The following is a 25,147-nucleotide window of genomic DNA, read 5'->3' as shown; positions in this document are numbered from 1 at the left end:
CAATTCTTTTACTAATTTAAAAATATTCATCATTAGTAATTTGAATGGCTGCCTAATTTTTTTTATACATCATAATACTTAACCTAATGTAACAAAATACTGTACCAATACACATTAATTCGTCTAAACTCTTTTTTTAGAAATTTTAGATTTTTAAATATATTTAAATAATTTTAATAAAAATTGAAAATTTTATCATTGTTGAGAAAAATTTTTGCATTTGAAAAAATTTTACAAAAAGTTAGCATAGGTAGCAAACCTCCCTGTGCCCTGTGAGTCATAAAATATATCAAAATGTAATTGCACAGCACCTGCCTACCTATCCCTAAAACCTACCTGAGCTCAATAAACATTTATAATTTCCCATAAAAATAACATTACTTTAAATAAAAATTGAAAATTTTAATACAAATTGAAAATTTTTGTATTTGAGAAAATTTTACAAAAAGTTAGCACAGGTAGTTAACCTCCCGGTGCCCTGTAAGTCATACAATATAGCAAAATGTAATTCCAGAGCACCTGCCTACCTGTCCCTAAAACCTACCTGAGCTCATTAAACATTTAAAATTTCCCATAGAAATAACATTGCTTTAAATAAAAATTGAGAATATAACAATACATTTTTAGATTTGAATTAAAATATGGTTGTTGAGGAAAGGTGTCATACAGACAGACATACATACAAAACTATTATATTAAATTATAGATTAAATAAAAATTATTATTTGAACTTTTACTAACGTTATCATAAATAACAATAAGAAATAAATAATAATAATTTAATAATAAGCTATTTCTTTGTATATAAATTAAATATTGATATTATTTTACATTTTTATTAATTAATGACAATATGTGGAGCAATGCAGACAATGATAATAATGTCGATTACATTTGCAATAATTATTAATATTAAAAGTTTATAAAATATCTATATATAATAGTATATTATGATATATATCTGATAATATCAATAAATATGTATTTTGAAAATAGTAATATAAAACAGATTATACAAATCGATAAATTAATAAAATTTAAGGCTCTGAATGTCTGGTAAGTGCGGCCACATATACCCAAACCGAGAATACATTGGACGGATAGGGATGAACATAGACTGTGAGCGCAAACTCGACGCTCTTGTCTTCAGCCAAATGAACTCCAGTGGCGAACACGGCTTCAGTTATGGAATTAAAGTCAGTGAACGGCATATTTAAGGGAAAACCAGTCATCTATATATAATAATAAGTTTGTAGTGTTTTCTACTATATATTAGACAAACCTCATGCAAGACGAAGACATCGTGAAGTTGTTGTATTAGATGATTGATATTAACTTTGCCGACACTCTCGAGTCGTGGTAACATCTTTTTGATTGACTGAATGATATGTCTATTAAAGAAAGTTGTTTTCCTTTTTCTCCATTTCATAAACCATTCCCTTAAATGCTTTTCCAGTTTCTCTTGAAGTTGTAAAGCACTGTCAAAATCACTGGCCGTATAATTCAAAACTTCGGGCTTAAAATGTGTGAAAATGTTAGTAATATTATCGGTAATATAAATAAATCCAAAAGTTTATACCTGAATGCTAACAATAGGTGGACTGACATATTGTTTGCCAAAAAATGGTCTCCAATCGGAACTTTTATTTATATCGTAATTAAGTCGATTTGGATGATCTGACTTTGAAATGTTGGCGTAAATCTAATATAATTATGAATATTATTTTCAGTTGAAAATATTATAATGAAAATCGTTGCTTACATTTTCAGGTGTTATAATACATCCGACAGAATTGAGAGGTATATAACTGTCTCTAACACTGAACTGTTCACCAGTCGATGCATTAAAAACATAGGGATCGCGACCGTACTCGAAGACAATCACATAAGCAGTCAAACCTTCGGGTATACCATTGCCGAGCAAAATGGCGGCTCTTTTCTCCAAATATAAGAAATAATTGCACAAAAGTATCGCGTGTTCCTCTTCATCGCCAATCAGCATATCTAAGAACTGATCGCAAGTACACCATATGTCACATACACCGGGCATAGCTATACTATCCGGTACTTTAGGGATTAGTGACAYATATCTGGCTAAACGTTGCATTATATCATTGGTTACATTAAAATTGGTCAGAAACTCTTCGGGCGGTTTTAATGGTCGCAAATATCGAGTAACCAAAACTGTTTGTGCGTTCATATTAACTGCTAATGTCTTAATATTTCTGTTGGGAAACTCAAGATTGAGTCTAGACTTGTATTTCTTTGCATATATATTAAGTGATTCACTCTCCAAAGTATCGCACTTTTGTTTAAATAAATAATATATTATATAATAGTATAATATATAAACAATAATTGGTAGAAATTACTGAAAATACATACTTTAATAATCATTGGTTCGGGTAATTGCAATGAAGGATCAATTGTCAGAAATAAAGTTAAATAAGTTTGTTTGGAGGAGTCTTTATTGATGGTATCGGAGCCTAATAGCCAACCTTTAGCATCGTATTCATAACCCAATAATAACAAAGGAGTACTTAAACTGAAAGTACCTAAATATAGAAATTAAAAAAAAATCATTTTATAAATGTTTAACAATTTAATTAAAATTTAATAATTCTAATTAAATGATATATTTTACCTTCAATTTTTGAATTAAGATAAAGTGTTGAAAATGGTATCTTAAGTGATCCTAACCATCGGCGCTCTTTTCTCTTATGTATTACTTGTTGGCCATCGCTGGTAATACTTTCATCTGAATCGAGAAGCACTTCATCAAAAAGGTTAAAATAAATACAATCATTGATTTTAGCTAAATTTGATGGCAAACATTCATCTTCTGGAGCTCTGTATAAATGTTAGAATATGTCAACAATTATAATACCAATTGATATTTTGCTAAAATAATAAAATACTTAAACTTAAGACATAGTGTCTCATTCCAAGTGGGTTTAGTGCCGTCGGCTGTATTAGTTCGGGCGCTCTCACGCTGGAAGACGGCCTCAACAAATGGACACACTTTAGATTCATAGCTAAAATCTAATAAAAATAAAATATTATTTTAATAATAATGTTATAATACGGTTATAATGTTATTGTTATGCCTAACCAATATCAGGAGTAATAAATTCACTATTATTTGACTCTTTTTTCCTGACCGGGACATTGAGTCCATGCATTATAGTGATGACAATCTTAATGTCTGAGCTTTCAATCACATTAAAAGCTAATTTTTTTCTTTCCTTTCGCTGAGGATTTAATGGTCTTCGTTGATGAGCTGCCGGTATAATCTTAAATCCAATGGCACTGATTTAATTGTAATCTATTAGTTTAGTCCAATAAATAACAATTAAAATCAAACAGTAAACCTGATTCCTGGCATATCCTCTTCAATAACCATATCCTCAAGAGTTCGCGGCCTATCAATTGTTCCGCTCGATTGTTTGACCAATTGTTGACTTACTTTAGTAAGCAATTCAATTGCATTTTTTCTTCGGTCTTCAAAGTGTTTACTTGTACTCAAAGGAGTTATTGTTGTGTTTTCTTCAAACAATTCTTTTGGTATCTCTTTGGCATTGAGCGGAACAAAGCGGTAATTCTTGAATTGTGGTACTCCTTGCCATCGCATTGTAAGTAACTTAAGTCGAGTGTCATTATCAATATCTTCATCACTGGCAAACACAAGTTCTTTTGCCAACTCTTTATTAAGTGATTTATTTGAACCATCGATGGTTTGTCTATAATTTTCAATTACACTAATTAAATGTTGATTTTCTGTTTCATTGATTCTTAATTGTTGTATTAATCGGTTTAATTCTGTGACATTAAGTGATTGTAAATTAGTCAACAATTTTCTTTCATTTTTGTTTTTTGTTGCATTTGTTGAATCATTAATAAGTTCATTAGTATTGTCGCCTTTAAACAAATTTTTCAGTATATCTTTAAATGACATTTCAGTTGGTTTTGCGGAAGAAACTAATTTTAGATCGGCGTCTGATTGCGGACTATAATAGACATAATTTTTGATATCGATTCTGTCATTATTATCAATAAAACAATTATTTGTGTCTAAAAATTTATCGCATAATTCTTCAGAAATTAATCTATTTTTAAGTTTATTAACATTTTTTGCCGTAAGATTTGAATTAATTTTGTTCAATGATTTTAACTCTTGATTTACTGATGATTCGTCACTAATCTCTAAACATTTATCCGATGGTATAAATAAATATTGATTTTCATCTCTTATGCGCTCTTTTCGTGATTTAACTTCAGTTTTGCATTTTTCCACAAAATTCCAATTATTTGTAGAGTTTAATACATCAGTAATTAATAGTCGGGAATCCCGATTGTCGGGATTGTCTTCAATTTGAATCACTTGTTCGGCATCTCTTTTCGGTGATTCAATAGTTTTGTTTGAATCAATTATCGTCTCATTATTCTTAGACTTAACTAAGTTATCGTTTCCAAAGAAGAATTCAAATGATTCGTCTCTGGAAACAACAGTTTCGGATAATTGTGTATTGAATTCATCGAAAATACATTGTTTCCAATTGTCTCGACTACTGGCCCTCAACTCTATATCTTTTTTCAATTGGTTGTCTTGAGTCTCGAGTGCCTCTTTTGCAGTAAATTTTTCAGTGACACGAAGTTTAGCCGTTTTCAAGCGATTTCTAAGTTTTGTACGATAGGCCTCACTAAATGTCACATCCATTTCCACTTTAATAAAGTTGGGTACAAAATATGATATAATATATCAATAATTATAATATTTAATTGTTTGATTGCATGAGTTTAATATTATTATTTTACAATAGATATAAAACTACTAGAAATGGTTCCCTGGAAACATTACTCCCATGAAAATCATAACAAAAAAAGTTTATTAATACATATATTATATAATAACATTACTCTATTTTATATAAAATTTATTATATTGTATAACTGTATTCTACACAATGTATAGTCTATACTATAGTATGCATTTATAGTTATATAGTGCTCTAAATACATGTCTATTTTATAGAATATAATATCGATATAAAATATTATTTCATTTATTAATACTTTTTCAATTTCTTAAAAACTTATTTTTAAAGTTGAATAAAAATCTATACCATTCACAGATAAAATAACTAATTGTATATTTGTTGTAATTAACTTACAGTATTTAAAATATATTCAAATATATTATAATTTATTTAAATTGGTAAAAATTATTTAAATAGTAATAAATTATAAGAAAAAAAATCTTCTTAATTTCAAAATTTAAATTATTTATGTGATAGAGTCTATAAAATAGACATAAAAACTTGTAAAAATTAAAGTCAATAATCAAATAAAAATTTTTACAATAGATTTCAACACAATTTGGTAAAAAATGTTTAACAAAGTATTTTAATTAAAAAATTAATTTTTAATTTATTATAATAATTACGGTACTATTGAAAAATAAAATTCATTTCTAATTTCGTATAAAATAAAAAATAAAATTAATCTAATTTAAAATCTAAACAAATTAAAAAACAATTAACTGAATAAACAATAATTTAGTAAAAAAAATTAAATTAAATTCTTTTAAAAATATAATAATAATCTAATCTATTGTCTCCTAATCGGTGGTCGCGTAAGAATCATCTGTTGATCCTTTAAATCATCAAATTCTTTGCATTTCCTATATTTCGGACGAATTGCTTCCGGAAATGATTGTGTAGTCAAACGGGTACTCATATGCCATAAAATTATATATATAATGTAAGACCAAGTGTTGAGAAATCCTAATATGTATGCCATTAAACCGTAAGCAAAGTAATAAATTATTGAAAATAAAATCTGTTATTTAAAGAAAATAAAAATTAATTATTTTCAAATAATTGCCGATAATTATATATTAATACATACGTGACATATAATGAAAAATACAAAAAACAAATGTCTTAAATGGCAATAAATTTGGACAAATCCGGAACCGTTTAATGTCATTAACTGTTGATATCGACTATAGATTATATGTGACAAACATATTGTTATAGGAATTTGGAAAAGAAGTATCTTTTTTGAATAAATAAAAAAAATAATAATTATTTTTAATTTAACAAAATAAATGTTTGTTTAAATAAAAATCTTACAAAAATAGCTCCGAGCATATAATTGATACCCCCCGGTAAATATGATGAGTCAACAAACAAACCCCAAACAAAAACAACTCCCAAGTGATCATCTAATAGATAGCCCACAAGCCATGGACCTACAAATATATCAACAAATAATTATTTTTCAATTTTAACTAATTATYCAATTAATAAAACAAACCGAAAGTAGCATAAAGTGGAATAATTATCAATGGAATCAATATTTTGTTAAAATTTGTTAATAAATATAATTTAAAAACAAATCTTCTGATTGTATTTGTTTCACAATTTTCTATCAGTTGTTTGACTATTAAATAACAAAATAAATGTTTAATAATAATATATAATAAAATATTTTAATTAAATACCGCTATTGTTTGGTAAAAATTTGATTAAAATTAATGGAACAATACTCGAGGCGATTGCAAAACAAAATATAAAGTAACCCTAAAAATGATTAAAAATCAAATTTATAAATAAAAATAATTTTCATTCAAACTATACATACGATCCAATTGTTGCCAATTCTAAGCATAAGTCGTCCACCAAAAGTAAATTCACCTTTAGATCCATCCAATGAAAACTCGTGTCCAACTGTTCTTTCATTATAATCCGTGTCCTTTCAATTGAAATTTCATTAAATATTAATAGTTTTTATAAAACATATTAAAAAGTAAAAAATGAAATAAAAAGAAGACTAACGATTGCCATAACTTGTATGGAATGGAGACCAGACTTGTATTCATTTGGTTGCCATTTGTGAACAAAAAGTGGTCCCGAAATGTGTTTCATTTCCATCCAATCGTTTCCATCGATTCTAAACTTAACTGAAGTTAGTTTAGACTTTGAGAATACAAGAGTCCGGATATGAGTCGAGTTAATCATTCTATAGTACGGTTCGTTTGGCTGTAAATATAATGCATTTTTCGGATTTGTAATCAATATAATCCGGCCATTGATTTAGTGAGAAATCAATAAAATTGAAGAGTCCGTGATCTATAACCGCCAATCGGATCCCTCTATTGTCCCTCCAATCGGATAATTCTATTTCAAGATAACCGGTTGGTTGAGTTGAATACATGTGATTGACTAAACCGCCGACAGTATGAAAATGACCGCAAAAATAAGGTCCACTAAAATAGTTTGTAATATAATTTGTTTATATTTTTATTTTAAAAAATAATAATTGATTTGTTTTACTTAATAATCTCTCGAAGTCCAGGAGTTGGCATTGCTATGGAAGAGGTCGGGTAGTGACCGAACCAAACGGTATAATTGGATTTTTCTTGCAMTGACTGGACTTTCATTTGTTTTATTTGATTTATATCTTTTTCATTGAGTAAACCAATGAAATTGAACGGTCTTTTCGGTGATGGACTCAAACAGGCGTCGACAGCAATAAAGTTATAAATTTCTGTCTCATGTTTGACACTATATCTGTACGAACTCTTATTCTGTGATCCCATCACTGAATACTTCTTAAAATAATTGTTATGACTGTTCCAGTTGTGGACATTAAAGTTATCTAATTATATAAATCATTAAAAAGTTATATAAAAAATAATTCAAATAATCAAACCATGATTTCCTCTGATGTCTAACCAAATGGTTTTGTTTAAGACATTAGTTTTATTCAAAGCATTCCAATAAGTAATCCATTCTTTTTCGATGACATCCGAACCCATCGGCACTTTAGTCCGCGAGTCAGTCAGGTCTCCGGTGGCCAAAACTACCGACGGCTTTATAATATCAATATATTCGGTACAAAATTGCTCCAAATCTGGCGCTCGATTAAAGTCAAAGTGAAGACTAATGTGAAGATCTGTGATCTGTTGGACATTAAATACAATCAAATTGTTTGAACAAATGTTTTGATAAAACAATTGTTTATCATTTACCTGAAGAAACCAAAATGTATGCTTCAACTGGTCATCCAAACTGATCGGGTCGTTGTCCGACACAAGTTTTGAGTGAACCTCTCGGAGGTCGACATCAAAGTCGCGGCCAGTGTTGAGTCGATTCAACAAAATAGCGGTAAATGACGACAAAATAAATATCAATAAAATCACAAACAGTGCTAACTTTGTCAACATTTTTAATATTTTATTGCAATCCATAAAACAATTTTTTTAAAATTATTAAAACAATTTTGTCATCGATTTTAATAATAAAACACCAAATAATTTACCAAAAAATAAATGAAACAAAAAAGTATTTCATTATAATTAGATTCAAATAATAAAAATCAATAAATTATAAAATAAAAGCTAATAATAAAAACAAAATAAAAAATCAATGGTTTTGTTGTTATAAAAGATATTCAATCAATTGATTGTCACTAAAGAGCGGATGTGTTGTTATAATCATAATATTTATGTCAAAAGTCATCACATTTTGCTTTACATTACTATTGAAGTCATTTAATATATTTTTGTCAAACAAATTAATTTATTTTATTAAAAATTTATTAAATATTAAAACATTTTTTTTAAACAGAAAACTAAATATTTTGCTAATATTTTCATCAAATTTATTGTTTGAAAAAATATAAGTATTTTCATACAAATATTTTAGTAATTTTGTTATAAATGTCTTTTAACTGATATGACTCTCAAATCATATAACAAATAGTTTTCAATAAATATTTAAAATCTTGTATTCAATAAAAATGCGTTAAATTAATGAAATGTAATATATTTGAGTGCTTTTAGTGTTTAAAAGTAATGATTTAATAATAAATAATAAAAATATGAAAACTCATGCAATGTTTACATTTTGTTACTTCATTCACACAAAACACTATTATTGTATCAACAATTTTGTACCATTTAATCACTTTATAGCTATTGAATAAATATAAATATTTTTATATATATATAAAAGGACCAACCGATTAATTTGGTTTAACCCTTAACTACCAAATATTATTGAAATTAAAAATGTGTTAACTGTATGTCTGTTTCAAGTGTCAGTTACTATGCTTTGAGTGATTGTGTGTTAAAAGTGATGAATCATATAAAACAATACAACACTTAACTATCGATTATTTATATTATAATAGTTATAATCACTTCAATCAATACAATCAAACATATCGTCAATTAATTGGGTTATTATAACTGATAGCCGACTGACTGACCAAACTATTGGCCACCGATAGCAATGGCCGAGCGCTATAACATTCACTCGCAATTAGAGCATTTGCAGTCAAAATACATCGGGACGGGACACGCGGACACATCAAAGTTTGAATGGATGGTTAACCAACACCGGGACTCAATTGCCTCATATCTCGGTCACTACGATCTCCTCAACTTCTTCGCGTTGTCCGAAAATGAGACCAAACAGCGAATCAAATTCAATTTGATGGAGAAAATGATCCAACCGTGTGGTCCGCCACCCGATAAACATGAAGACTGACCGCACATTTATCTATCACTTTAAATAAGTGTCATAACATCTATAATAATATTATTATTTTCATACAATCATTATTATCTCATTTTTTATTAATTGATTTGTCATTTTTGAAATGCTATGTATTTGTCACTAAGTTTTTCCATTTATTTAAATACAATAAAAATTCAAATAAATAAATAATTAAACAATCAATACAATAGAGAATTTCAATTATGAATAATAATTACTAAATGAAATGCAATTAATTTAATATATAATATAATTTGAATTAAATTATATTAAAAAAAATTTCAATTATTCAACAAAAAAGTCATAGACTTTGTGAACACTGTGTCGGCGTAAGTCACGTGACATTCAATGCAAACTTAGGTCTAAATCGGAGCACATTTTCCACACATTTATTGTTTGTTAACAACAATTGAATTAATATTTTAAATAATTTGTCAATTATTTCATACTTTGAATCAATCATTGAATCAATCATTCAATTGATTTGTTGACAACAAGTCATTCATAAAGAAATTATTTCAAAACAAACGACAAATACTTTGTGCGATAATAATGACAGCAAACGAGAGACCATCAAAGGAGCAGAGCTTTAAAGACAGAGAGAAACCACAACAGATCCGATCGAGTAATATGACGGCCGCTAAAGCAGTGGCCGATGCCATCAGGACTTCTTTGGGACCAAAAGGCATGGATAAGATGATACAAGCGGGTAATGGCGATGTCACGATTACTAATGATGGCGCCACCATTTTGAAACAGATGCAAGTGATACACCCGGCCGCTAAAATGTTGGTCGAGTTGTCTAAAGCACAAGATATTGAGGCCGGCGACGGCACGACCAGTGTTGTAGTAATCGCCGGATCCTTTCTCGACGCTTCACAGAAGCTGTTGGCCAAAGGTATTCATCCGACTCGCATATCCGATGCATTTCAAAGTGCAGCCAAAAAATGCTCAGAAATATTGGAATCGATGACAATTCCAGTCGATCTTAAAGATACGGATGCATTGATAAGAGTGGCCACAACTAGTTTGAATAGTAAAGTTGTGTCACAACACTCGTCATTATTGTCACCGATAGCTGTCAATGCTGTTCTTAAAGTAAAAGACGAAAATAGTGTTGATTTGAGAGATATTAAGATCATTAAGAAATTAGGCGGAACTCTGGACGACACGCAGGCTATCGATGGACTGGTTTTACCACAAAGATTTGCTAATGATTTTGGGGCCAAAAAAGTAGAGAAAGCAAAGATTGGTTTAATACAGTTTTGTATATCACCGCCGAAGACGGATATGGATAATCAAGTGATTGTCTCGGATTACACACAAATGGATCGCATACTTAAAGAAGAGCGCAATTATATATTGAATATAATTAAACAAATTAAGAAAACCGGATGCAATGTATTGTTGATACAAAAGTCTATTCTTAGAGATGCACTCAACGATTTGGCTCTTCATTTCTTAGCCAAAGCCAAGATAGCTGTCATTAGAGACATTGAACGCGAAGACATTGAGTTTGTTTGCAAGTCTTTAGGTTGTCGACCGATTGCATCTTTAGATCACTTTACAGCCGACGCCTTGTCTAGTGCTGACTCTGTTGAAGAAATACCTGGAGCTAAGTTTGTTAAGATAACCGGTGTTTCGGCAGTGAATGCCAACAAAACGGTGAATATATTGATTCGTGGATCAAATAAACTGGTTCTCGAAGAGGCCGAGCGTTCACTTCATGACGCTCTCTGTGTTATTCGGTGTTTGGTTCTAAAGCCGGCACTGATTGCTGGCGGCGGCTCTCCAGAGATTGAGCTATCGATACGTTTAACTGAATTAAGTCGATCTCTATTAGGATTGGATGCCGTTTGTTATCGAGCCTTTGCCGAAGCACTTGAGATAATTCCATTCACTTTGTCTGAAAATGCTGGACTCAATCCAATCTCAACGGTCACTGAATTGAGACAAAAGCACGCGAACGGAGAGAAGAATGCAGGTATTAATGTTAGACTTGGAATGGTTACCGATATACTTGAGGAGAATGTCGTCCAACCACTTCAGGTGACTCTATCGGCCATCAATTTGGCCGCTGAAACTGTCCGCTCTATTCTTAAAATTGATGACATTGTTGCTACCGTTCGTTAATTTATAACAATTTTCTAATTATTCATTTTATCTAAATTTGATTAACTTTTTGGCAATAAAATTATTTAAAGCTTTTGATGAGCCTATCTATTGATTTAATTTTATATAAATCCAGCATTTTATGTAATTTACTAATTAATCAATGATTTAATAAAGAAATTAACTATCAATATGTAAACATTTTTTCTATTTTTAATTAAAAAGTCTTAATTTTTAAAATAAAAAGTTTAAATTAAAACTGTAACAATTAGTATAATAAGTGATTTTTATTATATAGTATTTAGGTTAGGTTTAAAAAAGCATTGTGAAGATAGATATAAATTTTTAATACTTATCTATTTATGATATTAAAATGAAATAATATATAAAGATATTTACATTAGGATTATATAATAAACAAAATATGATATTTTTCAAAAAGTCATCATTGATTCGGAAAGTTTTGCACTTTCGATGGCTTTCTTTTGTTTGATTTTCATCTGTTCGCTGGCCATCAGTGTCTTCTTTGCCTTAATGAAAGCTTTTGCGCCACGAATTAGTCGCTTAATGTAATCGAATTTTCGACATTGGATTCGTAAAAATGCGGCTGAAAATTGTTGGCCACTGGATATAATTAAACAGTTGAAATAAATAAATTAATGGAATGATTAAGTTAAAAATATTAATTACATTACTAATAACATACCATAAATAGTGTTTATCTTCGGCACTAATTCTTACATTGGGACGAATAACTTCATCCGGGTATGACTTGGCATTGATGTGAAAAATTAAATGAATTGGTTTTATTATACCCAATATTTCAACAACCAATCTATAAGTATAATGAATTATGACATTAATTATCTTTTTTAATTACCAGTAAATGATTACGAAATCAATTACACACCGATAGCGATCTTTATTGTCTTTAGGATAGAATCGACAAATTTCTGCCGATTGGATGACCCGAAGTTCGATGAGTAGTTTCTTAGCACTTTGTGCTCTCACAGAGATATATGTGAGAAGTTCATCGAGTGTTGAACTGGTCTTATGCTTTGCTTTGATGTCTTGTTCTTCCATTTGAAAATAAGATATGATTAAGTCGTGAGCTATTGTTATCAATGGTTTGTGCAGTTCTTCAAACTTTAACATCAAGTCTTTTTGTCTCATCTGAAGGGAATCTTCGGCTGTCACCATAGACTTCATGTTAATGGCTATAATGTGGCGAACAGGAAATGGAAGGCATGTATTGTCTAGAAGACCACCAAATTTAACCTCCAGAGCGAATGTTGCCCAAAGAAAGCTTATAATAGCCTTATCTTCATTTAGCACTTCATAAGTAAAATCTAATTCTTTTGCGTCAAGTTTTTTCAATGGAGTAAACATATCATTGCAATCTTTTTCTGTAGAATCCGGAGTAATTACAATCAAATTGTGATCTTCAGCGGGGATTACTATGTCTTCCATTTGTTTCTCCAATTGATCTGTTAATATACAAAGTGTGTCCTGTCTGACAATAAACGACAGTTGCATAGGGCTGGTAGTCGTGTCATAAAACGAAGCGTTCGCGTGAAAAGATCGGTTCGTGTGAATAAATGGATCAAATGAATTGGAGTCTTCATCTAATGGCTCATTAAATGTAAAATTTAAAGTCTTATCCACTGTTGTCGGACTGGAAACTAAATAATCATTAGTAGAATTAATCATTGATATTGATAGTGGAGATGTCGAGGCATGGGTTAGATCTAAAGGTAGAGACAAAGTTCTTGAACTCAGTTCAGAACTCATCTCTTTAGATGATTCAGAGGTTGAGTTACTATTTGAGACTTCAATATTACTGCAATCCATTGACATACCATTACTTGTTTCGTAACTCATGTCAGACATCGTTTGTTTGATTGTTTCCGAATCCAATGACTTCACAGAATCGGATAATTTTGTCTCAGAATCTGATGATTTAGTTTCAGAACTTAAATCGGATGAATCTGTTATTTCTGTAGATATTTCAGCGTTTATTGTGTTTTCATAATTTGATGCATCTTTTAATGTCTCAGCATTTAATGTGTTATCAGAATTTGCTCTAATTTCTGTTAACTTAACAATTGTTTTCATTTGTAAAACTTCTTTACAAGTGTCTAAAGCTGATGAAATTGGTTGTCCAGTGATATGATTATCATTAATATCGATATCGATTGGCTGTGAATTACAATCTTTATTTAAAAGACTAACTCTTGGCGCGCATTGAATTGATTTACGTTCGGTTCGCTTGAAAATATTAGGCATTGTTTGACCAATTTGTAAGGTTTGGTTCATATTGTTTGTTGAAACTGTATTATTGGAAACAATGCTCTGAGCCAACCAACCCATACTTAGTCTGGATGAAGAACTTCTATTGTTTTGTGAAAATACGTTAACGCGTGGCATAGCCTTTAATAATGGCATCTTTCGGACTAATGGTTGCTGTATTCGAGATAATGTCGGTATTGTTGACGATGTTGTCGTGGGTTGACTCATGTCATGTAATGAATTATCAGAGGGTTTGTCACTAACATTGGAACAAATGACAACATCAACGCCATTCTCGGAACAGCTAATATTTGTATTGTCATCATCGTTGACAATAGTCATAGACTTATTCGTGAAATTTTGGTTATTATTACCGGTAAATGTATTTGGTTTAAATATCTTATTACCGGAACAATCGATAACATTGGTGTCTTCATCATCGGTTACCATAGCCATCGATTCATCCCTTAAAATACTTGAATCAAATGATTTAAATGTGATATTCTCTTGACTCTTAGCAATAGCTGTATAATCATCTGCATTGACAATACTCATTGACTTATTAATCAAATTTTTGGTATAATCATCGATAATATTAGTATCGTCTTCGTCTTCATTTATTATAACCATCGAATCATTATTGGATCTATCGGTTACATCTGGATTCTTATCGGTAATATTTGATGCTAAAGACATTGAGGTATCCATAGTTGTTAAACTCATGTAATGAATTGATTTATTAGTACCGATAGATGCATTATCACTACCATTGGAAATACTGATAATATCACTGTCATCTTCTGCATTGACAATAGTCATCGACTTGTTCATCAAAGTTTCAGTAAAGTCATCGGATGAGTTTGGTTTGAATCTCTTAATATCGGAACAATCGATAACATTGGTGTCATCATCATCGGTGACGATAGCCATAGAATCATCTTTTAAAATGTCATCCGATTTACAAATCATCATCTCTTGACTTTTGATAACAGCTGTTCCGTCGGCCAAAAGCTCTCTAAATGTAACAAATAATACCAATTATTATAACAAATCCTAATATAAATTAAATTATTATAATAATTGATTAATCACTGAAAGACATACTTATATTGATAAGTGTTGGCCCAACTGACCCGTCGGGATGTACGTCGCTCTTCGCCATAATTGGTCTCAAATGCCTTTAATATCTAATAATAATAACAATTAATTGGATCTAACAATAGATTTAATTAAATCACTAAATCACTCACCGATGACCTCCTTTTACAACTTTTGCGACCGCCGTTAGTGGGGATCGGATCGAAAGCAGACATGAAGTCATCGTTTTCTTTATCATTCATCATGTAATGGGATCCGATGTATTGTCAACGATGACAATAATGAAGATATTAACAAATGATATCAATTACACCAAATAAATAACTAAACAATTAATCGATTAATTGATTGTAAATAAACAACACTTTAATTATTTACAAATGTTGTGAACAATAGTCAATGTATTAAACTGTTTACAACTGTYGATAAATTCAATACATTTTCAAACCAATAAAATTCAGACATTCTATTGGCTAAACAATTGCACTAATAGTCAGATACTATATATTATAATAATAGCATTAAAATTTAGTTATAATAATACATAAATAACGTAACAAAACATTCATTTTTAACGTTTTTATTTAATATTTGCGAAAAACTTTATAATTATTTTGAATGTAGTGATGAATCTTATATTTGTATTGAAAAAAATGCAATTTTAATACATTTCAAAGTATATTATGTCTTAAACATAAATTTGTCGAAATCATTGCTTAAATGGCTAAATAGTTTAGTAGATAATTTAATATTGGGTTATATCGGTTAAAATGTATTCATATAGTTATGTATATATTTATACTCAATTACAAGTTATGGATTACGTCTAAAAACAAATTACTTAAAAATAATGTGAAATGAAATTTGTATTTTAGTGTCGAAAATTGTTTTTTGTAGTAAACAGACTATAAGTCAATAGATTTTTATTATTAAGTTTCTCCATTTTCCGATCGGTCTGGCGAGCGGTCATTTTTCTCAGCCGACGGCGATCGTGAATGTGAACGGGAGCGAGACTTCGACTTAGAGCGGTCTCTGCTCACTGATCGGCTCCGAGTGCGACGTCCATTAGGCGACTTACTCCTACTTCGTGAACGCGATTTACTGTCCTTATTGTTACGCTTAGGCGACTTAGAGCGAGACTTCGAACGGGATTTTGACTTCGATTTCGAGCGACTTCTCGAAGCACGAGATCGAGATCTGCTGCGACTCCTAGACTTTGAGCTGCGACGTGATCTCGATCGTGACCTCGAACGGGATCGAGACCTCGACCTACTGTTAAATCATTTTTAAAATTTAGAAAACTTAACAATTAAATCATATATATTATTGCAAACCTTCGGCGTCGTGTCTTATCTTCAACCATTTTGATACGTCTTCCATGAAGATCAGTTCCATCCAATTTGTCCAAAGCATTCTTCATATCAGTATATGAGGCAAAATCTACAATACTGTTCAACAAATATAAATAAAAGTTTAGCTCAATATTCAAAAAGACAATCAGTGGCCATAACTTACCCCATATTGCGCTCACGTTTGTGTGCGTCCGCATACGTCACTTCTCCGGCCTGTCTCATGAAGTCTTTGAGGTCCTGTATTTTTATCGCAAATAAAGTATTATTATAACAATTCATATTAAGCAGAAAAACATTACTTTCGTTAAAAATGTTATTAATAAATAGTAAAARTATATGAGTTATACACACACCGACAAATAGCCATAAAAATAAAATGCATCACAAATATTATAGTTATGGGGAAAATATAAATTAAAAATATCAATATTTAATTATTTATTAAAATGCCTCAAAAAAACAGAGACTAACTTTATGATGGATTGACAATATATTGGCTGACACTTCAAATAAAGTCTAAGCTTTTAAAATGTATTGTTTGTTCGTTCAGTCAGTCAATTAATCAAATGGTTAATGAAATTTATAATTATAGAGAAGTAGTGATTACCTTATTATGAGTTTTAAAACGCAACGGATTTCGGCATTGATTTTAAAGGACACACAAAGGAAACCAAAGAAAGCGGTTTATGATTAACAGTGATATTCATTGATATCAACAAAATATCAAATGCATTATTATTAATGCAATTATTGTTTGGATTTGAGTGGACAACCATTGTATGGCAAAAGGTCTGAAACGCCAATCAGTTTTGTCGCTTTTATGGCTAAAATATGATTTAATTTTTAATTTATTAATTTAGGCGACGTATCGTATTTACGGCCAGCGTTTTTACGGACGAAAGCGAGCGATTGATAGGAATCAAAGACAATACAACTATCGGTTTCTGTATGTATGATACGGTCTGACCAAACATTGTCACCAATGCTTTTGTTTTAGGAGACATCAACTGTTTTCTATGATAGTCCGTAACGACAGAGAGGGTATGGTAGGTGTGACACATCGTCAGCAATGAATGCCCCCAACAACTGTCTGTCTGATCATCTCATCAATCGTCTAACGTCTGAGTCTTAGTTTGGGTTTATGTTTCTTATAACACCTGAGCGACAATGTATTTGATAGAAAGATAGGACCCATTGAGACATTGAGTGGTACCCAATGAGAGTGCTAACCATTCATCAACTTTGATTGGTTTGATTGCAGTTCCAGACATTTTTTATATGTAAAAGATTGACAATAATTTTATATAATCAATATATTAATACTATATTTCCATAATCTTATAATGTAATATCTGGTCACTAATAAACCCGTTAATTACAAACCCATTACCGAACCATATGTTAGCTTCATATATGAAGTGAACATATGTTTCGATTTGATTGACACTAACATAAAATAATATATTTATAAATGACTAACAATGAGGAATAGATGGGAGACAATGATAATGGATAGTATAAGTGAACATACCTGCCAACTGACTCTTGAGCTCAAGTTCTCGACGATCACCCGGTACTCAGTGTTCCTCGGAGGACCATATCTGGAAGACATGTAATCATATGATTGGTTGAAGCAGTCATGTCATACAAACACATCGAGTTTTTAAGAAAATATTGTTCAGTAAATCATTAAAGATTTAAGACAATGACACAAAACAACACACAATGATAGCTATCATATTAGACCAACTGATCAATTATTGTCATTAATCGACAATAACTGGTCAAATATTGGTAACTAAATAATGATATATGAATTGGTATGGGAATTGAAGCGTATAATCGGTGCCAACCAATTTGGTGATTTGCGCACAGGTAGTAAGTGATGGTCAAAGTGCGACAATTTATGTGTGCTGTGAGTCAAAGTCAAAAAATAAATGCCTTACTTTTCAGCATAAGTAAGTCCGCCAGAAGGTCGGTCACCACGACTACTATAATACCCTCCGCCGCCGCCGCCACCACCACCTCCTCCTCCTCCATCTCTTCCTCCACCTCTGGATGATCCTCCGTATGGCCTGAATCGTGCCCGACCTCGTGATGGACCTCTAGCGAACTCTACATGCACTCTATCCAATAGAAAGGGAAGGGAAAGTTATAAAACATTGCTTACTTGTCGATCCAACTATTACGTGGACGTCTCTCTCGGCCACCACGAGAGGAGCTAAAGGAGCGGTTATAATATGGTCTTTTGGTGGATCTCCGGGCTAATTCCACAGACACTCTACATAAGCACAGACACAGACAGCATTGGCTCAGACAGGTTTAAGCTAACACATCCACTATCAGATCACTTATCGTGTCTCTGCTTATATATCCCTATCATTAATGCTATCATTTTGTTAATTATTAATATCTATCAATTATCTCATCATAACGTGTTAATCAATAACTAACGACTTATGGTTCATATGTATTAAACTATATCGGATCCTAACAGTCCCTAACTCTAAACAGAGACATAAAAATTGGCGTATAAATGGTCGCCAATCAAGACATCCAGTAATAACTATATGTTTATATTAAAGCAAATCCTATAAACTCATACCTCTCGCCCAACAATTCTTTGCCATTGAGTTCATAGACAGCATCGTCAGCGTCTCTGTGGTCATCAAACTCCTGTTAATAAAACAATTAAAATAAATTAATATAAACTCTAAATTACTAAAATAAGTCATTAAATTACAACAAATACTAACAACAAAAGCGAATCCATCTTTCATTAAAATTTCACGTATTCTTCCGTAGCCTTTAAAGAACTTTTCGATATCTCTTTCGCGGACATCATAACTGATACGACCGATATATACTCGGGTTCCCATTACTGGTCAACTGTTATCAGATAATTATATCAAACTATTAGATAAATTACTACAAATATTTTTAATTAAACAAATTAAATCATTATATCATAAGTTATAATAGCAATGTCAGCATATGTTGGTAATAAATGTCTTCAATTGTTATTAAGACCCGAAAGATAATATCATCACTCATTGCTATAATTATTCATTAATACATTATTTAAATAATATTAAAAAGCATTGCAAATATTACCCAAAAACAAAACTTACAAATTATATAAAATATTCAAAGATATATTTATTACAATTTATAAATCAGTCTTTTAAAATCTTTACTAAATTTAGTCTAATTGTTAGCAAAAAAAAGTGTATAATTTAAAACAAATTTGTTTTTTTTAGTATAAAACCCATACGGAAAACATTGAAATAATGTCTTCAATCAAATGTTTTAATTAAAAACACATTTCATTTGTAATCATTACTTGATATTTGAGTTTTTAAAAAATGCTAAATAATTGTTTTCTATATCTGATATTAATTTTAACATTAAATAGACAAATATAGGTTAAATAATATACAACTATAAGTGTTATAACTATAATATTGGCATTGATTTGTGTGATTGCAGTGAAAGTATAGTAATATTTTAATTGATTTTAATAAACAACAAAAATATTGAGTAAAACATATATTATTTGAAAAATAAAAATCAATTTTTTGACTTACATTTGAATTGAATGTTTTGTTTCAAGCGATAGATATGTTAAATGATTTACAGTTTAATACTTATATATTAATATATTATTGAATCAAATGATTCATTTAAATACAATTAAATTTGTTATTAAAAAATATTAGACAAAAAATTGAATAAAACATACAATTAATGTATATTTGATAAGAGTTTGTCTACTATTAAAATGTCTAACATTTCAAACACTATAGTATTGTTAGTACTGTTGGGCGGAAAGGGATATAATATTTGACTATTAAGTGAACGCCGATATTCATGTAAATTCAAATAATCAGTAATAACGTCCTAAAGGGTCGTTATATATGTATAACTATTATCCCATTGATTACTATCTAAACAATAATGTTATGATTGTTGACGTAATTTATTATCAATATATTTGCAATTAAAATGTCATAAACAATGGTATGTCATAAGTGGTGACATCTTTTTGTTTAATAAATTCATAAAATGTATGATATTTTTGGTGAGCTATTCATGTCTTCAATGGTATAGTTTTTGTTGACCACAACTGATCCAATCGGCTTAAGAATACATATATAACAGTAGACATATAAAAATGGGCGGAAACTCGCGAGTGGTTTACTTCTACGATCCCGAAGTTGGTAACTTCCACTACGGTCCGGGACACCCGATGAAACCGCAAAGACTGGCCGTCACTCACTCACTTGTCCTCAACTATGGTCTCTACAAGAAAATGCAAGTCTATAAGCCATATCGGGCCACATATCACGATATGTGTCGGTTCCACACTGAAGAGTACATCTCATTCCTCAATCAAGTGACGCCCTCAACGGTTACTGAGTTCACCAAATACTTATCGAGTTTCAATGTGGGTGACGACTGTCCAGTATTTGAGGGTCTCTATGATTTCTGTTCCCGATATACCGGTGCCAGTCTTCAGGGCGCAGCTATGCTTAACAATAATCAATGCGATATAGCCATCAATTGGTCCGGTGGTCTTCATCACGCAAAAAAGTTTGAGGCCAGCGGTTTTTGCTATGTTAATGACATTGTCATTGCAATACTGGAACTACTCAAACATCACGCGAGGGTTCTCTACATCGACATTGATATACATCACGGCGATGGAGTTCAAGAGGCCTTCTACCTGACTGACCGAGTGATGACCGTTTCATTTCACAAATATGGAAACTATTTTTTTCCCGGAACGGGTGATATGTATGAAACGGGTCTCGAAAGTGGACGATATTATAGTGTGAATGTACCGCTAAAAGAAGGCATTGATGACAATTCATATGCATTTGTCTTTAAGCCGGTCATTACAGAAGTAATCAACTGTTTTCAACCATCAGCTATAGTATTACAATGTGGAGCCGATTCGCTGGCCAGCGACCGATTGGGTTGTTTTAATCTATCATTTAAAGGTCACGGAGAGTGTGTTAAATTTGTTAAGGACTTAAACATACCATTGCTTGTATTAGGCGGTGGGGGCTATACTTTACGTAACGTCGCCCGCTGTTGGACTTATGAGACGAGTCTTCTTGTCGACGAAAATATCAGTAATGAGATCCCATATATGGAGTATTTTGAATATTTTGCGCCAGAGTTTACTCTGTTGTCCGATAAGGGCGGTAATGATAACCCGCACAATGCCAATACCCGCACCTATTTAGAGAATATTGTTAAGTATGCGTCGGAAAACCTAAGGAATATACAACACGCGCCGTCCGTTCAAATGCATTACACGCCTCCCGATTGGTTTGATGGCACCGAAACCAATGATGGACAACAATTGAGTGAACGAGAAGCAGATAATGAGTTTTACGACACCAAAGATGAACTCAAACCTAAAGAAGAAAGTGATAAATAATTATTTCAATATTATGCGGTGTCACTCATGTTTAACATTATTTTTAAACTATATTTTTATTTATAAATTGTGTAATAATTTATCATTTGGTAAATAATATATGTAATCTATTTAATTTTTTCATCAATTATACATATATTAGGAATTAAAAGTTGTCTCAAAATTATTTTAATAATGGTTTTGACATTTTTTGATATTTTAAGTGAAATATTATTTAACCAATTAGTTTGTGTAATATACTGTATATTAATTTTAGTAAAATATTTATAGTATTTAAAAATATAAACTTTTTTTTATTAATTTAATGTTGATTTTACTTATGAATTATGATAGTTATTTTTAAACAACTTTAAAGTTTAATTTTTACAATTTGAATAAATATTATATATATATAGTAAATACATTCAAATGAAGTTTACAATTAAAAGGATATTATAGTTATAAATAAAATACAGTATATAATTAGTTTTTAGACTCTTTGAAACAAATGGGTAACTAATTTGTGGCATTTGGTCTTCTTGTGGTGATTTGTGATCGATTGGCATTGATATTGAGTTCCCGTCGGAGCCACGTATATATCTGGCTATTGGACAGTTCACTGACAACACAAGCACTTAAAGCACTCTTGTGTTGACCCATTCGCCACATTTCTTGCCAACTATTGGTCACCGGATTATAGGACTCCACTTCGGCTATAGTTGTCGTTCCCTATAATAATTAAAAATGAAATTTATGATAATTTTATGTCATTATATATTAACAATTTAAATAACATTATATTTTATTAAACATTATAACATTTAGATTAACAATATATTTAACTAACATTGAAGCCTCCGATCACGTAAATGATGTTTTCAAGTACAGCACACGCGAAGTTGGATCGAGGAGTAGACATATTAGTCAATTGTGTCCAACTTTTTGTGTGAGTATCATATTTTTCAATACTTGTCTGTCTTGTGTTGCCATCATTACCGCCGATAGCAAACAAGTATTGATTAGCATAAGAAACCAATTGGACGCCACTTCTTGGAGTATTCATTGGTACTATAAGTGTCCACTCATTGGTCTCCGGATCGTACAATTCAGCGCTTCTTAGCACTTCACTGCCTGAAAATAATTTATAATTTAAATAATAAAAAATGTTTTGACATAATTATTATAAACCATTAAAGCCTCCGACGATAAAAACTTTTCCGCCCATTGATGTCGCAGACGCGTCACTTCTCGCGTGATTCATATGAGCAATGAATTGCCACTGATTTGTCTTCACGTCATATCTCTATTAAAATATTAAACATTAAGATTAAAGCATTGAATGTCAATAAAACACTATTTTGACTTTACCTCTGCAGAACTGGTTCTAACACTTCCATCAAATCCTCCCTTTTTTAAGTATAAGAAGTTGTTATTATAGTATTGTTGAGAAAATAGCAAATAATTCTTAAGCTTACCATTGCATATATGAATCCATCACAAACTGCAACACTTACATAACATCTTAATATAAGATATAAAATAACTTTAATTAATATAAAAAATAAAAGATGAAAATAAAAGTACAGACCTCGGAGTATGCATACAGGACTTCTCAGACCAAGTTCTGATCAATGGATTGAAGGCAAAAACGGTATTGAAATGTTGTCGACCCTTAAATCATAACAAACTTATTGAAAATTAAATTAAAATTATTTAATAATTACATCAAAGCCTCCGATGACATAAATTAAACCATTAAATGAAAGTAAGCCATGATATGAACGATAAGGCGCTTGACTTGAAAGTAAATTTTAATTATATTTTACTTAATTCAGAGTATATATAAAGACAATATCTTACATTAAGCACTGATTATCAATGTTATACCACTTATTGACCCTACAATCATAGGTTTCAATGTTGTTGATGGCATTAGAGGCACTCCAACCGCCAAAGACAAAGAGGATATCTCGAGGAATTCTTGGTCTCAAAAACGGATGTAAATGAATGTCAAACTTTGACGGCAATGGATTTGCGTGAATATCACTCAAAGTGTCGTAAACTCTATTCATATAAGAACTCAGCTCTTGATTATCCTTTACGAGAATATTCTCTCTGACAGTCGATTCAACAAATCTTAGAAATAAAAAAAACAATTTTTGAATTTTTTTATAAATTTATAAATTAAAAAATAGTTTACTTAAGAGATGAATTGCCAAAGCGGACCATTTTAAGCAATTTATCAAAATGTTGGACGCGTTGATTGTTAGCCGAAATCCAAGAAATAAGCGCTGAATATGTAAACTCTTCTCTGCTTACATTCAATCGGTCATCACTTAAAAGGTCTGCCAATTCGTCTCTATTAAGTGAATAAAAATCTGGACATTCGGTGCAAATCTAATAACAAAACAAATCAATTGTTAAAAAACTGATAATTTATTTATTAGATTAATGATTACTGCAGTGAAGTTGTAAAGAATAAATTCTTTTGATTTTTCGATGACTTGAGTGGCAAAAAGGATTCGTGACATTTGATAGATACCTTAAAAATAAGACATTTAATTATAGATTTATATATTTAATAAATTGAATGAATCAAATATACGAATGCAATTCTTTATGTTTAACGATTTGATCCAATATTCATAGCAATAATCGGTCGCACCATTGATCTGAAGTCTATTCACTGCCTGAATAAGTGCTTCAATATTGTGGTCATTAATGCCAATCAGTTGTCCCGTATATACAAAATGAATAATGATTTTTATGATCTCTGATGAGATGTCCGGTAAAAACACTTCTTGATTCTGATTTTCTGAATACAATTCATTTGAATAGAGAGCCATAAAGTATGGACTGATGGCTGCAAAGAGATTGCGATCAATGGGGAACTTCTGGAAGTCTGAGGTCACGATATTGGAGTCGACGAAAACGGCGTTTCTTTGAAGATCAAACAGCTTTTCCATCCATACTTTCCTTTCATCGCTAGTAAATGAGTTAGTATTAAATTTGTGTAATTTGTAATAATTATCAATTGATTTAAAATCAAATTACTTTGAATTCTCTAAAACAAAGTTTATTTCAACACTTTTAGTCGACTTCTTTTTACTCAAAACTGTTGTCTTCTTTGTCTTAGATTTTTTGGTCTTCCATTTGATGGGATTGACACTCATTTCTGTCGAAGAACTCAATTACTTAAATCCGTTAACAGTTTTCCTATCGAACCGTTAAACCAGTTAATAATTGCTATGAAATGTTTGAATGCAATGTTATTAAGAATATTCTATTGCACGTGAAATACA

The 25,147-nt window shown here is 30.8% G+C and overlaps 8 protein-coding genes across 10 annotated transcripts; 3 read left to right on the top strand and 5 right to left on the bottom strand.

Moving 5' to 3' along the window:
* Positions 1-1,037: 1,037 nt before the first annotated feature.
* On the bottom strand, positions 1,038-4,717 carry LOC128966330 (coiled-coil and C2 domain-containing protein 2A-like). The gene is made up of 10 exons (XM_054313178.1): positions 4,173-4,717; positions 3,372-4,037; positions 3,113-3,309; positions 2,919-3,042; positions 2,645-2,850; positions 2,386-2,555; positions 1,763-2,305; positions 1,580-1,702; positions 1,283-1,516; positions 1,038-1,232 (listed from the first exon to the last, which is right to left on the bottom strand). Exons 1-10 carry the CDS (start codon positions 4,715-4,717, stop codon positions 1,038-1,040), a joined length of 3,003 nt encoding a protein of 1,000 aa, XP_054169153.1.
* Positions 4,718-5,607: 890 nt separating this feature from the next.
* Positions 5,608-8,262, bottom strand: LOC128966329 (transmembrane protein 62-like). The gene is given in 11 exon segments (XM_054313177.1): positions 5,608-5,838; positions 5,908-6,057; positions 6,135-6,253; positions 6,319-6,444; positions 6,506-6,584; positions 6,646-6,756; positions 6,840-7,085; positions 7,087-7,270; positions 7,338-7,662; positions 7,717-7,966; positions 8,036-8,262. Coding segments are annotated over 11 exon segments (2,040 nt in total). The 5' UTR covers positions 8,255-8,262.
* An 855-nt stretch (positions 8,263-9,117) lies between these two features.
* LOC128952662 (splicing factor 3B subunit 5) lies at positions 9,118-9,634 on the top strand. The gene has a single exon (XM_054298092.1). The coding sequence runs from the start codon at positions 9,300-9,302 to the stop codon at positions 9,555-9,557; it is 258 nt and encodes an 85-aa protein (XP_054154067.1). The 5' UTR covers positions 9,118-9,299; the 3' UTR covers positions 9,558-9,634.
* A 259-nt stretch (positions 9,635-9,893) lies between these two features.
* Positions 9,894-11,811, top strand: LOC128952661 (T-complex protein 1 subunit delta-like). The gene has a single exon (XM_054298090.1). It carries the CDS (start codon positions 10,119-10,121, stop codon positions 11,697-11,699), a length of 1,581 nt encoding a protein of 526 aa, XP_054154065.1. The 5' UTR covers positions 9,894-10,118; the 3' UTR covers positions 11,700-11,811.
* A 248-nt stretch (positions 11,812-12,059) lies between these two features.
* On the bottom strand, positions 12,060-15,508 carry LOC128952660 (uncharacterized). Of its 2 annotated transcripts, XM_054298089.1 has the most exons (6): positions 15,218-15,508; positions 15,072-15,154; positions 13,538-14,982; positions 12,589-13,360; positions 12,385-12,513; positions 12,060-12,302 (listed from the first exon to the last, which is right to left on the bottom strand). In XM_054298089.1, the coding sequence occupies exons 1-6, from the start codon at positions 15,308-15,310 to the stop codon at positions 12,113-12,115; spliced, it is 2,712 nt and encodes a 903-aa protein (XP_054154064.1). In that variant the 5' UTR covers positions 15,311-15,508; the 3' UTR covers positions 12,060-12,112. The 2 variants fall into 2 exon arrangements, with proteins under 2 accessions (XP_054154064.1, XP_054154063.1); XM_054298088.1 differs by having other exon boundaries at positions 12,589-14,982.
* Positions 15,509-15,677: 169 nt separating this feature from the next.
* Positions 15,678-20,225, bottom strand: LOC128952421 (serine/arginine-rich splicing factor 5-like). Of its 2 annotated transcripts, none has more exons than XM_054297820.1 (8): positions 20,005-20,225; positions 19,174-19,306; positions 19,023-19,093; positions 18,588-18,698; positions 17,949-18,018; positions 16,581-16,654; positions 16,400-16,513; positions 15,678-16,337 (listed from the first exon to the last, which is right to left on the bottom strand). In XM_054297820.1, the coding sequence occupies exons 2-8, from the start codon at positions 19,294-19,296 to the stop codon at positions 15,995-15,997; spliced, it is 906 nt and encodes a 301-aa protein (XP_054153795.1). In that variant the 5' UTR covers positions 19,297-19,306; positions 20,005-20,225; the 3' UTR covers positions 15,678-15,994. The 2 variants fall into 2 exon arrangements, with proteins under 2 accessions (XP_054153795.1, XP_054153794.1); XM_054297819.1 differs by lacking the exon at positions 18,588-18,698 and adding an exon at positions 18,364-18,543 and having other exon boundaries at positions 15,680-16,337; positions 20,005-20,222.
* Positions 20,226-20,433: 208 nt separating this feature from the next.
* Positions 20,434-21,910, top strand: LOC128952420 (histone deacetylase 3-like). Its single transcript, XM_054297818.1, has one exon. The coding sequence runs from the start codon at positions 20,592-20,594 to the stop codon at positions 21,864-21,866; it is 1,275 nt and encodes a 424-aa protein (XP_054153793.1). The 5' UTR covers positions 20,434-20,591; the 3' UTR covers positions 21,867-21,910.
* A 413-nt stretch (positions 21,911-22,323) lies between these two features.
* Positions 22,324-25,104, bottom strand: LOC128952419 (kelch-like protein 10). Its single transcript, XM_054297817.1, has 12 exons — positions 24,900-25,104; positions 24,451-24,830; positions 24,305-24,387; positions 24,046-24,242; positions 23,706-23,981; positions 23,570-23,642; positions 23,434-23,516; positions 23,321-23,366; positions 23,214-23,252; positions 23,034-23,148; positions 22,693-22,976; positions 22,324-22,574 (listed from the first exon to the last, which is right to left on the bottom strand). Exons 1-12 carry the CDS (start codon positions 25,016-25,018, stop codon positions 22,362-22,364), a joined length of 1,908 nt encoding a protein of 635 aa, XP_054153792.1. The 5' UTR covers positions 25,019-25,104; the 3' UTR covers positions 22,324-22,361.
* Positions 25,105-25,147: the final 43 nt, after the last annotated feature.

The sequence above is a fragment of the Oppia nitens genome, unplaced genomic scaffold, assembly GCF_028296485.1.
Source record: "Oppia nitens isolate AA-2021 unplaced genomic scaffold, nextdenovo-longstitch-racon4-pilon3 scaffold1_pilon_pilon_pilon, whole genome shotgun sequence".
In the NCBI taxonomy this organism is placed as follows: domain Eukaryota; kingdom Metazoa; phylum Arthropoda; class Arachnida; order Sarcoptiformes; family Oppiidae; genus Oppia; species Oppia nitens.
This window is presented reverse-complemented; position numbering and strand designations above follow the sequence as displayed.